This window comes from Diaphorina citri, unplaced genomic scaffold (genome assembly GCF_000475195.1).
Source record: "Diaphorina citri unplaced genomic scaffold, Diaci psyllid genome assembly version 1.1 scaffold512, whole genome shotgun sequence".
Taxonomy (NCBI): Eukaryota; Metazoa; Arthropoda; class Insecta; order Hemiptera; family Psyllidae; genus Diaphorina; species Diaphorina citri.
Genome location: NW_007377946.1, coordinates 104,509 through 118,048, shown reverse-complemented (window position 1 = coordinate 118,048; position 13,540 = coordinate 104,509). Strand labels below are relative to the sequence as shown.

Genomic DNA, 13,540 nt, shown 5'->3' with positions numbered 1-13,540 from the left:
AAGTGAACGAAGTCCTAAATCCAAAAACCAGGGCCTCCGTTGGTTTGAAACCGCTATCCAAGAAATATTTTACATCTATTTTCAAGTTACCCGGTTTCGAACCTTTACTGATCTTTTTTCATGTAGAAAAAAGTCAGTCTATGTGCTGATCTAGGAAGGATGATGTCAAACTTACCTTGCTGTCATTCTCATTCATGATGTCTTCGGTGTCTATCAATTTGGTTAGAATATCAATCTTCAAGATTTTAGAAGCAATGACAAGGTCTTTCTGAATGTTGGCTTTGAATGAAAGAACCCCAGAGTAGATGAAACTGAAAACAAATGATATTGAAAATTGAATAATGTGCCATTTTCCAAATATTTTTTTTTTCTTTTTTTTTTTGCCACTTTGGCAAGTGTATTTATTTACTTAAGGAATCTATGTATGTTGAATGCCTTATTTTAGTACCCTATCTATGAGTAAAGCTATTTTTTTTCTTTTTTAAAACATGAACACATATTGTGTCTATTTCTTTGCTTGATGGGAGTGTCCCAAAGAAACTGTTGGGTTTGCCCTGGGTGGTAACTGAGAGATTACTTACTTCACAATAGGTTCCATCAACTCTTTCCTCAATTCTGGGGGCAAAGTGACTGAGTGAGAGTTTTCCAGGTTAATCTGGATGAAATAATTGGAGCAAGCATTCATGACTACACTGTGGACCTGTAAAACAAATATCTCAATAATCCAGCACCCAATGTTTATCTACCACGCTGGCACCGGTCGCTCTGCGTATTTATAGGACATAGCTACTCATTTCCCTCACGAGGCTGAGTGAGCCCCGCAACAGCCAGTCAGAGGATCAATCATTTGCATGATACAAATTTTCTGACCCCGCCGGAAATCGAACCCAGGTCTCCTGCGTGCAAGGCGAGCGCAGTGACCACTACGCCATGGGAGCTAACCATTCCGGCAGTATAAGCAGGGTATATTCTATTCTAGTTCGTGGTGATGTGCATAACTAATGTAGTTAGGTACCTGTCTTAAGGATAGGTTTAGGGGTCGTTTACCTGTCTTAAGGATAGGTTTAGGGGTCGTTTACCTGTCTTAAGGATAGGTTTGGGGGTCGTTTACCTGTCTTAAGGACAGGTTTGGGGGTCGTTTACCTGTCTCAAGGACAGGTTTGTGGGTCGTATACCTGTCTTAAGGACAGGTTTGAGGGTCGCTTACCTGTCTTAAGGACAGGTTTGGGGGTCGTTTACCTGTCTCAATGATAGGTTTAGGGGTCGTTTACCTGTCTTAAGGACAGATTTGTGAGTCGTTAACCTGTCTTAAGGACAGGTTTGGGGGTCGTTTACCTGTCTTAAGGAGTTAAGGATAAGTTTGGGGGTCGTTTACCTGTGTTAAGGATAGGTTTAGGGGTCGTTTACCTGTCTTGAGGATGGGTTTAGGGGTGGTGGGTACACTAGTGGCGGAACTGGGGATCGGGGGCGGGTACTCGTCAAAATCATCATAATCGTCATCGGGCAGAATTTCATCTCCCGACATATCATCCTCGTGAGCCACCACTGATTTGATCAGCTTGATCTTCTTACTATCCGTCACTGCCTCGGCTGATTGGGTTACACGCTTCAGAATCTGGGGGAAAAAAAGTGTACCTTGTAAAAACTGAAGCTTGGGTTGAAAAAGTACATTAGAACCGAGTGGGCCCAGCCAGTCATGGAATCAATAATTTGCATGATACACATTTTTGACCCCGCCGGGAATGGAACCCAGATCTCCCGCGTGCAAGGCGAGTGCCAGTGACGACTAAGCCATTGGAGCTGACGCATTTGGAAAATAATTAAAATCCACAAGTTAAATCTTAAGTTCATTCGTTCGTTGAGTCTTTCTTAGAGCGGGTTTTACCAAATCAGAATTGAGAGCTAGATTGATCTCAATTCTGATACATTCCTCGAGCTTCGGCCGGAGGAGACTTTTGTTCTATATTTGATAAAGAACCTCTCTGCAAAGTTTGGTCGACTTGGGACGGAAACTAATCTAGGATTAAGCTTCAATCCAGAATTGAGGAGTTGCAATTGGAAAAATATTATTAATAAAAGGTCGATTCCTACGTAAAAAGTTGTGAAAAATCCAAAGACCTTGACAGAGACATTGACGGCCCACCCATTGGACCCCTTCTCTTTTCATCTCTTTCCCGTAAGCTGGCGAAATTCATCTCTTTCCCGTAAGCTGGCGGCCTAAGGTTCCGCGATCATAATAGAATTCGCTCCGGTTTCCAACCTTGACAGAGACATTGACGGCCCACCCATTGGACCCCTGCGGCCATTTCTAACAACCTTGAGTGACCTTGGGATCTGGTTTATGAACGGAACCGATCTATTGTCGCGCGCCGACCCTTATGTAATTCCGTACCGGTGATATTATTGTACCGTATAGTACGGTGTTGTCCTCGGGTATATGCTAGGTATATTCTATTCTATTCTCATTAGGACTTTATTTACATATGTAGACAGAATATGTACGGAATACTTACAATGGAGGAGTTGCAATTGTCACATTTGATGTGACGTCATCGCCTACGGGAGCGTATGCCGTGACGTCAAACTTAACGATTTACCTGTATTTTTTAAATCGATTTATCTCGGTATCTAGAAGTCGTAGAAGAAAAAGAAAAATTCCGTTGGTCCTCATTTTTCCTGCTCTATGACTTTGAAACATCACCCAAGTAAGCGCAACTGATCGATTGAGACCAACTCCGACATCTTAAAACGCGGTCTTACCTTTTCATCTGGTTTAACAATACATTCGGATTCATAGGACAGAGGGTTGTCGAAGTCGGGGATATAGAAATAGGAAGAATTGGGACACGCGTCTTCCGGGAGTTCGAAACGGGACGGTTTCACATCTTCGCTGTCTTCGGGACGGGACACTGACGTAGAGGCCCTGTTGAATGAAATAGCTTAGAAAATACCCATTGTCACGGGGACAGACAGAAAGTACAGGGTTCGATGCCTAAAAGTGTACTCGTTTTTCATTCAATAGCAAAATAATACTTCAGCCCAACCTTTAGGGCTGTTTGCCCCGACACCTAAGCCTTAGAGTGGGTAATTCAATGGGTTACTTTCTGGTGGTCTTGTTTGAACCAGCACCCAGATGGGGGAAGTATTGTGTCTCTTCTCGCCCATCTGATGAGAGGAATACCACGGAATGGACATACTACGACACAGACCACACGAGTTGTTACGAAACAAAAACGGCGTTGAAACACTAACTTTTGTTGCAAGCCACACTAATGTTGCGAAATAACGAGGAACCGTCCGTTCAACCATAAGATTTGGGAGCAAAAAACACTCAGATTTGATAGGTCACACTTGTACTTTATAAGCACTTTTGTGATTTTTCAACCTAAACACTAACTTTTTTTGCAAGCTACACTAATGTTGCGAAATAACGAGGAAACGTCCGTTCAGTGATTTTCAACCTAAACACTAACTTTTGTTGCAAGCTACACTAATGTTGCGAAATAACGAGGAAACGTCCGTTCAGTGATTTTCAACCTAAACACTAACTTTTTTTGCAAGCTACACTAATGTTGCGAAATAACGAGGAAACGTCCGTTCAGTGATTTTCAACCTAAACACTAACTTTTGTTGCAAGCTACACTAATGTTGCGAAATAACGAGGAAACGTCCGTTCAGTGATTTTCAACCTAAACACTAACTTTTGTTGCAAGCTACACTACTTAATGTTGCGAAATAACGAGGAAACGTCCGTTCAGTGATTTTCAACCTAAACACTAACTTTTGTTGCAAGCCACACTAATGTTGCGAAATAACGAGGAAACGTCCGTTTAGTGATTTTCAACCTAAACACTAACTTTTGTTGCAAGCTACACTAATGTTGCGAAATAACGAGGAAACGTCCGTTTAGTGATTTTCAACCTAAACACTAACTTTTGTTGCAAGCCACACTAATGTTGCGAAATAACGAGGAAACGTCCGTTCAGTGATTTTCAACCTATCTGAAAAAGATGTAAGAAAGGGAAAACTTACCCTGGTACAGTACTTCTTTTCTTCCAAAATGGTAACCTGTGAATAAAGGAAAAATTAAACTGTAAGTCATAATATTATTGTCCAAAAAGAATTAAGGGTAGAGAGAGTTCGATTTGGACAACATTAGGCAGAAAAGAACTAGCCATAAGGGGCTGAGTGTACCCTGATCTTGAAGTACAGAGCCGAAAAAAACTTGGATCCCGCGGGGCAGGACCTTCAGTTAGCAATCCTCGTTTGATACCCACTCACCTTAACATACATTTATATCCTGTGTCGATCCATTTATTCAACGGGTCGATTCACGAGGCCTCTAAACCACACTCTGTCCAGGTATTTTTTCTCGTTCTCGATTCTATCTAGATCTTCTCCTCTTCTTCTTACATCAGCACTAATCATATCTCTATATCTCATTCTGGGTCTACCTTTTGGTCTCACACCATCCACTTTTAATTCAAACATTTTCTTGGCAATGCTCGCCTAGCACCCACTAAAATAAAAATCATTAAGTTCAAAGTTTCATTGATTTAAAATTCACAACTCACTTCTATCACTATCACTATGAATATCACTTACTTTTTCATAGCCATTTTACCCACTCCCCCACTCGTGGATGGGGTGCTGGGTAGGGAGCTGGATCCTGTAGATTTGATCACGCTTGACCCGGGGTGGGAACTTGGGGAGTGAAATTTGGTAGGGGTGTCACCCGACGAGAGAAAATGGCGCTCCTTAATATGGGCGTCCTCGAACGGGATGGTTTTGTGGGAAAAGGTCTGAAAAAGATAAAGGGAAAAGGTTTGATAGAGAATGGACCTGTAATAATAATAACAACAACAAACAGTGGTACACCTGTCTTTGCCCAAACCGTCCATTTCTTGAACTTCAACCCAAGGAGACTTTTGTTCTACATTTCATAAAGAACCTATCTGCAAAGTTCGGTCAACTTGGGACAACACGACAAAATATGAAAAAAAAAAAAAAAAAAAAAAAATACCTATAACCCTTCTCTTTAGAAGTAGGTCCTTGTGCCTTTTAATTGATTTATTCTTATAATAAATACTTGTTTATTTCTAGGTATTTGCTTGACAAAAACAAATGTATCATTCAAAGATTAGTCCCATTCACAGAGTATTCTGAATCATCGGTAAGAAGAGAAGGCATTGTTGCTCTCATCAAGAACTGTTGCTTTGATACAGGTAAGTCTATTGGTGCACTAGCAAACTGAGTGCTAAGTTCATTTAGTTGAAGTACATATAGAATTTCGTCCTTAATATATTTTTAGAATTTTAACACAATAATGTTTGTAACCTACCACTGGGGTAAAAGGACATGGACTACCTCTACCTAGAGAGGAAGGGAAGGTGCTTCCTAAGTGGTTTTCCCTTAACCCCCATATTTATCACTTACCAAATATGGTGATGGCTGTATCGTTCCATTTATTCAACGGGTCGATTCACAAGGCCTCTAAACCACACTCTGTCCAGGTATTTTTTCTCGTCTCCGATTCTGTCTAGATCTTCTCCTCTTCTTCTTACATCAGCACTAATCATATCTTTATATCTCATTCTGGGTCTACCTTTTGGTCTCACACCATCCACTTTTAGTTCAAACATTTTCTTGGCAATTCTCACCTAGCACCCACTAAAATAAAAATCATTAAGTTAAAAGGTTCATTGATTTAAAACTTGAAACTCACAACTCACTTCTATCACTATGAATATCACTTACTTTTTCATAGCCATTTTACCCACTCCCCCACTCGTGGAGGGGGTGCTGGGTAGGGAGCTGGATCCTGTGGATTTGATCACGCTTGACCCGGGGTGGGAACTTGGCGAGTGAAATTTGGTAGGGGTGTCACCCGACGAGAGAAAATGGCGCTCCTTGATATGGGCGTCCTCGAACGGGATGGTTTTGTGGGAAAAGGTCTGAAAAAGATAAAGGGATTTTTTTTAGAGGTTTGATAAAGAATGGAACTGTAATAATAATAACAACAAACAGTGGTACACCTGTATTTGCCCAAACCGTCCATTTCTTGAACTTCAACCCAAGGAGACTTTTGTTCTACATTTCATAAAGAACCTCTCTGCAAAGTTCGGTCAACTTGGGACAGAAACTCAATTCCTGAGCAAAATGATCTTTTTCAAAACTTTTGTCCCAAATAGCGGCTGAACCATACATTTCTCAAGCTTTGGCCCATTGAGACTTTTATTCTACATTTTATAAAGAACCTATCTGCAAAGTTTGGTTGCCTCGGGACAAAAACCTAAATCCTGAACAAGTGATCTTTTTCATGTAGAAAAAATCAGTCTAGTGCTGATCTAGGAAGGATGATGTCAAACTTACCTTGCTGTCATTCATGATGTCTTCGGTGTCTATCAATTTGGTTAGAATATCAATCTTCAAGATTTTAGAAGCAATGACAAGGTCTTTCTGAACGTTGGCTTTGAATGAAAGAACCCCAGAGTAGATGAAACTGAAAACAAATGATATTAAAAATTGAATAATGTGCCATTTTCCCAATACCTTTTTTTTCTTTTTGCCACTTCGGCAAGTGTGTTTATTTACTTAGGTAAAAAATCTATGTATGTTGAATGCCTTATTTAAGTAAGTACCCTATCTATGAGTAAAGCTATTTTTGGTAATTATGCAGAAGTCACGTCCGTGGAAAAGAAAAGCTCCTTTTTGTATTTAACCTAACCCTATAATAACACTAATCATTGCTCTAATTGTGAAAACTCCTTCTTGCGTTTAAACTAACCCTATAATAACACTGGTCACTGCTTGTTTGTGCCAGTTCCTTTGGTAGCAATATTCCACGGACGTGACTTCTGCACAAGTAGGTACCTTACCAAATATGGTGATGGTTCAAGTTAGATCCTAAGACCACCTCTTTTGAAAATCTCACAACAATCTCAACAGGTCTTTGGTCCTATTCCTATTTGATTTGCATAAAATGATCATAACCTGTAAAAATAAAAGACACTTGAGTGAGAGTTTTCCAGGTTAATCTGGATGAAATAATTGGAGCAAGCATTCATGACTACACTGTGAACCTGTAAAAATAAAAGACACTTGAGTGAGAGTTTTCCAGGTTAATTGGGATGAAATAATTGGAGCAAGCATTCATGACTACACTGTGGACAAATAAAAGACACTTGAGTAAGTAACTGATAACATTTTTTATGTTTATCATTAAAGTAGGTACCTACTCTAGTTATGTATGTTAGGCTATGTAGGACACTAGGACCCCAGGTTAGTTGATGGGTAAAAAAGAACAAGAAAAAAAAATTGTTTCACCAATTCTTCTTCTTTGCCTTTTCCCATGTTCAGATGGGGTTGGCATTTGTCATCAGCCTCTCAATCAGCTTTAGAGTTATCACTTTGAGGCCAACTGGTTTTGATCAATACCTCTGGCTGGAGGAGAAGAATTCGATGATGAAGATAATGATAAGTTACCCATTGAGTTGCAATATTTACCCTCTGATAAACAACGCGAGCCTAGTGCTCACATCAGGAAGATTCTACTGGAAACACTGTTACAGGTACATTTTATTTTTTTTTGTCCTAGCTTTAGATTAAGATACCTTTATCATAAATTTAATAAGCACATTAAATTTATTTTCATTTCAGAACATCACGAATGGTTGCTAGGCGAAGATGTAGACATCCTGCCCAAACTCCTCCTACCTCTGGCTGGAGGAGAAGAATTCGATGATGAAGATAATGATAAGTTACCCATTGAGTTGCAATATTTACCCTCTGATAAACAACGGGAGCCTAGTGCTCACATCAGGAAGATTCTACTGGAAATGCTGTTACAGGTACATTTTATTATTATTTTTTGTCCCAGCTTTAGATTAATATACCTTTAATTTACACTTACTTTAACCTGGGTACTTACTCATAAGCAATATTTGCCTTGGTTCTACCTTTGCCTTGTATACAGGAAGGCGCGGGTTCGATCCTAGCCGAGGTATGGACTTGTGTCCTTAATTTGACCACCCTCGAAGGAATCGTCCGAATTTGATGAATTTTAATAATATAAAAATAAAAAAATCAAAATCAACGAGTTGTTGTTGCAACGAGATCTTAAATCCAATAGGGGCTTTATTGGGCCCCCATATGAGTCTTTTATTCCAGGTTTTCGTAGATGAATGCTGTGACCACTACTCCATCGCTACCAATTTTCCTACCCCGCCTTTTTTATTTTTCAGTTGTGTGCATTGAAGAAGAATCGACAATTAATACGCGATAGGAACACTTATCTGATATTGAGAGAACTTCATAAGGTTGAAAAAGACAAGGAAGTTTTGCTCGCATGTGAAAATGTTGTGGATATTCTAATAAGGTAAAATGTTTTATTGATAAAACAAAGTGAGCTCCAAGTTTTTTGACAGAGAAAACTATAACTGCTATGGTCTTATCGTCCCGAAATTGAAGAGAGAAGGAAGACAGGATAGGAGAAAGCCAGCCGTTCCGAGAACGAACGTTATCCCATCAGGATAAAATCCGCCCCGGGCGGGAATCGAACCCGCGGCCTAGCGCTTACAAGGCAGACGCACTACCAACTAAGCTAACTAGTCCCGACGTTACAGGCGCGGGCCCGCTTCAGCGAGTTGATGATCGAGGATTTACCCACGTTGGGCAAATATAAGAAGATTCCCACTCATATTATATTACTAGCTGAATTCCGTCGCTTCGCTCCGGAATCCCGCTAGTTCATCCCGAGGCATGGCCAAGCTTGTGGAAAAGGCATGGCCGAACTTGTATTTTTATCAAACTAAAAACATAAACGAAACTCAAATTTAGGCGAGCGAGGAAAAGTTTTCTCTCCCGCAGACTCTGCTTTCTGTGTATTTCTTATGGAGATTTTAGCGATGAAAAATTGATCATACCTATCTCAGGATCGGTTTAGATTTTCGCAAAATCCTTTCTTATTGCACACCTAGACCATAAAAGGAATATTCCTACCAAATTTCAGCTTTCTAGGTGTTGTGGTTCTCGAGATAGAGCGATCAGTGTGTGAACTATGAAATGTGAAATGTGAACTGTGAATGGATCTCGTTCTTATAATATAAGATTTTGTCTGTCTGTCCGTTTGTTTCACCATAACTCTCAAACATCCCAATTCGCCCCGTCCGATTTTGATGTACTTTTGAATTAAAAAAAAAAAACTTTTAATATAGTAAAGGCAATTTTCTCTCTTTATTTTGGGCCCGATCTGGTGGTGGTTTAAAATTCCTTTCGCCATAAATCCCGAACGGCTTTTCCCATATTTGTAAAAAAAAAAAAATACCTTAAGTGTACTTTTTATGTTTCTTTCGTTTTCCCAACAGAACTGAGGACGAAATCGGAGTGGAAAATCTAGATCAGATTGAAGTGCCCGAAGACATGACCAAGAAATTTGTGAACATGGATGAAGAGTTTTTGAAATCCTAGAACCAATCTCCAGACTAAAAGAGGTTTTGAAAGAGGGAACTGTAACTGCTAAAGTCTTTTCATCCCGAAATCGAAGAAAGACTGGATAAGAGAAAGCCAGCCGTTCCAAGAACGAACATTATCAGTTCAGGATAAAATCCTCCCCGGGCGGAAATCGAACCCGCGGCCTGGCGCTTACAAGGCAGATACCAACCAAGGGCTTTTGCTCAGTTTACTGAACTAATAAATGAAGAAATAAAATCGATACATTTTCAAGTCAACAATATGAAAATGCTTTCTTTATTTCAAATTCTCTTTAACAATCAAAACTTAATCAAAAAAACTTTTCCATCAGGGATGTTATCTATCTTTTGGGAGTAATACGCTTTTTACTGTAGGATAGGTCTTTCAGTCTGAAAACAGTGTTTCAGCTTTAATTTTTTCAATATAATCAGAACATTTCGGGGCCAAAGCTGACTGCGTATTTTCTTTGGTTATAAAATTTAGTCTTTTTTACTTTTTTATTAGCGTTCCAATTCAAACCAGGCCATCCAAAATCGAATAATTTAGAAATATCCAGTTAAATAAAAAACGCCTCATTTGAATCAAAGGATTTGTGACATTAAATTTAAGCTAGACTTGTCTTAAAAGCGTATTACTTCTCTCAGATCAATCAAAAAAATATGGAGAGAAGATTATCAATTTTTTATATGAGAAAAAAAAACTGTGCAAATAACGATCATGATCAATTTTCATTTTATAGAGAAAACAAGTAACAAAATAATGGAGAAAAAATAACTGTAAAGGTAATGTAAAGAAAAGGTAACCAAAAAATAAAGTGTAAAATGATAACTCAAACTGCGGGTAAAAAGTGGAACTAAGCGATTTTCTGGCTGCACAGAAATAAAAGACACAGAAAAGAGAAATAAATAAGGTAAAAAAAGTCACCAAACGGCGCGAAAAAATTATGCCTCTAAAAGTTTGTATTAGGGTAGTAGGCGAGAGGAGAGGTGAGTAAGAGATGGTAAACGCGTAGGAAATCTGGAAAATGGAAGAGATTTTGAGCTTGTTTAGGAAGCACTTCTCATAGGAAAGTCGGTCCAGGATGCAACAAAAATACTAAATAATATCTCTTAGTTCCAAGTAATGGATTTTTTTTTCCAAGTTTTGAATACTTCCATATTTAAAATAAACCCTGTCTTTTCATTACAGCTGCAATTCTACATAGCCCAGATTTGTGCTGCTAGTAGGTATAAACAATACACTGAAAATGTAAACAGATCCTACTACTGTAAAATGATGGTACAATAAACAAGGGCTATTGAATCTCTCTCCACATTTTTTCTTGCCTATCCTTCTTAACAAACACTTTTCAAGATCAAGTAGACCAGTGAGCTGAAAGTCGAGTCCGAAAAAAAGAGGACTTCAAAATGAATATTATTTTCACCCATTTCTATTAAAAAAAAAAAAAAAAAAAAATGCAATTGCCTGGATGTCTTATACAATTTTTTTCTTCTTGTTATTAAAAACAGTCCTGTCTGGGTAGTTTTTCTCCTCTTCAAATCCTACAAGAAAATTATCACCCTAAATAGCTCATCCCCAAAGGGGGGAATTCACCTGAAAACCTTTCGACCTTTCAAAATATCCTTCAACCCGATAAAAAAAAAAAAAAAAAAAAAACAGCGCCGCAGGCGAAATTTTTTCGCGACATTATATGTTACCTCTTCATGGTTGCATATTTATTTAATTGAAAATTTTCTTCGTCTTTTTTTAGGCTTTGAAAAATTCCCTGACTGACTTTCTCGATTTTTGTCACTTTTTTGTGAAATTCCCCGACTTCCCGTCTCCATGAAATTCCCTCTCTTTTCTTTATCAAACCTCAAAAAAAAAAAAAAAAAAACTCACCCGGCCTAGACCGGTAATAGTATTGAGTCTGAAGAAAATACACAGAATTTTTCGCCCTCCTATTATTGTTATTTTTTTTTTTTTTTTTTCCGATCTTTTACATGGTCTTATTGAGCTTGTATTGCTTTTTTCCTCAAGTAGGGTGACACGATTTTTCCGTCAACCTCCCCAATCATTCATCAATTAACCATTTTGGCATCATTCAAATTAGGAATAATTTTGAATTCAATCATTCATTGGTGCCAAATTCCTAAGAATTTCCAAACTTTTTGTTCGAAAAGAATTCAATGTTTTTTCTTACCTTTCCGCGAGAGAATCCAGTACGAAAGAGCAAGAAATGTGAGATTTTTAGTTCGAAATGACAGCATTTGATTAGATTTTGAGCACAATTTGATAACTTTATGAACAAAATTTTGATTATTTTTTTTATAAAGTAAAATGAAATATCTTTTCAGATGACATTTCCGAATTTTATTGGAAAAAAAATGAATTTTTCAAACTGTTTAAAACGATCCTTCTAAATTTCGATGGTCGGTTTTTAGTAACACGTTTTGAGGTTCCTAGTTCAATCTTTTTAGTGCCAAAACACGTTTTGAGGTCCCTAGTTTAATCTCAACACAAATTTCTCGCTCTTCGTCCTTCTTCCCTCCTCCAAATCGCCTTTCATATTGTTAGTAGTGGGTAAAAACTTAAAAAGTAATAAAAACAGAAAACCTCTTCTTCGTCATCGTAACGCCTTCAAAGGGCCCGCGGAAAAAAACGCCTTAATCGAGGCAAAAAAAACGCCTTCAAAAAAACGGGGCCTCAAGTTCCGCAACACGCAGATTTTTTTGCTCCCTCTTTCGCTCTCTCGTTATAAAAAATGCTTCCCACAATTTTTATAACCTCTGGGTACTTCACCTCTCTTCCTCGTCTGTTTGGATGTATTCTTCTGTTCGCCTTGGATGTGTTGGTCAACGTCTGGATATCGCCTAGTCTTCACAAAGTGGATGTCTGGTTTTTAAGGGCGACTGGGTGATCGAATTCAGTATGGCTGAAAAGGAGGAGGGCGAGATTCAGGTGAAAAAGAGTTACAAGTTATAACTTGGAAGATTTCCAAAGAGGACGAAAGGAAGTTTTAAACAGACTTAGAGGGTTAACAATACGTGCCCCTATTAGTAAAGTGGTAACGCGCTAGCTTAAAACCCCTGTCAGCTTAGAACCCGTTCTCAATAGATCAGTTGCGCTTACTTGTGTGGTGTTTCAAAGTCATAGAGCAGGAAAAATGAGGACCAACGGAATTTTTCTCCGATCTTTTACATGGTCTTATTGAGCTTGTATTGCTTTTTTCCTCAAGTAGGGTGACACGATTTTTCCGTCAACCTCCCCAATCATTCATCAATTAACCATTTTGGCATCATTCAAATTAGGAATAATTTTGATTTCAATCATTCATTGGTGCCAAATTCCTAAGAATTTCCAAACTTTTTGTTCGAAAAGAATTCAATGTTTTTTCTTACCTTTCCGCGAGAGAATCCAGTACGAAAGAGCAAGAAATGTGAGATTTTTAGTTCGAAATGACAGAATTTGATTGGATTTTGAGCACAATTTGATAACTTTATGAACAAAATTTTGATTATTTTCTTTTCAAAGGAAAATGAAATATCTTTTCAGATGACATTTCCGAATTTTATTGAAAAAAAAAAAATGAATTTTTCAAAGTGTTTATCAGGTTCCTAGTTCAATCTTTTTAGTGCCAAAACACGTTTTGAGGTCCCTAGTTCAATCTCAACACAAATTTCTCGCTCTTCGTCCTTCGTCTCTCCTGCAAATCGCCTTTCATATTGTTAGTAGTGGGTAAAAACTTAAAAAGTAATAAAAACAGAAAACCTCTTCTTCGTCATCGTAACGCCTTCAAAGGGCCCGCGGAAAAAAACGCCTCAATCGGGGCAAAAGAAAAAACGCCTTCAAAAAAACGGGGCCTCAAGTTCCGCAACACGCAGATTTTTTTGCTCCCTCTTTCGCCCTCTCGTTATAAAAAATGCTTCCCACAATTTTTATAACCTCTGGGTACTTCACCTCTCTTTCTCGTCTGTTTGGATGTGTTCTTCTGTTCGCCTTGGATGTGTTGGTCAACGTCTGGATATCGCCTAGTCTTCACAAAGTGGATGTCTGGTTTTTAAGGGCGACTGGGTGATCGAATTCAGTA

General features: G+C 38.5%; 1 protein-coding gene and 1 long non-coding RNA gene across 2 annotated transcripts in view; one reads left to right on the top strand and one right to left on the bottom strand.

Moving 5' to 3' along the window:
• LOC103509592 overlaps positions 1–6,503 on the bottom strand; it is a 12,803-nt gene extending 6,300 nt beyond the window's left edge. Inside the window, exons 1-5 of the mRNA XM_026823880.1 lie at positions 6,373–6,503; positions 5,758–5,954; positions 4,033–4,068; positions 2,761–2,923; positions 1,408–1,615 (exon numbers count right to left, since the gene is read on the bottom strand). Of these exons, the coding sequence (XP_026679681.1) occupies positions 1,408–1,615; positions 2,761–2,923; positions 4,033–4,068; positions 5,758–5,954; positions 6,373–6,387 (619 nt within the window). The 5' untranslated portion in view covers positions 6,388–6,503. The remainder of the gene's footprint in view (positions 1–1,407; positions 1,616–2,760; positions 2,924–4,032; positions 4,069–5,757; positions 5,955–6,372) is intronic.
• A 4,922-nt stretch (positions 6,504–11,425) lies between these two features.
• LOC108252439 lies at positions 11,426–13,293 on the top strand. Its single transcript, XR_001809518.2, has 2 exons — positions 11,426–11,908; positions 13,064–13,293. It is a non-coding gene; the product is annotated as an uncharacterized LOC108252439 (long non-coding RNA).
• The last annotated feature ends 247 nt before the right edge of the window (positions 13,294–13,540 follow it).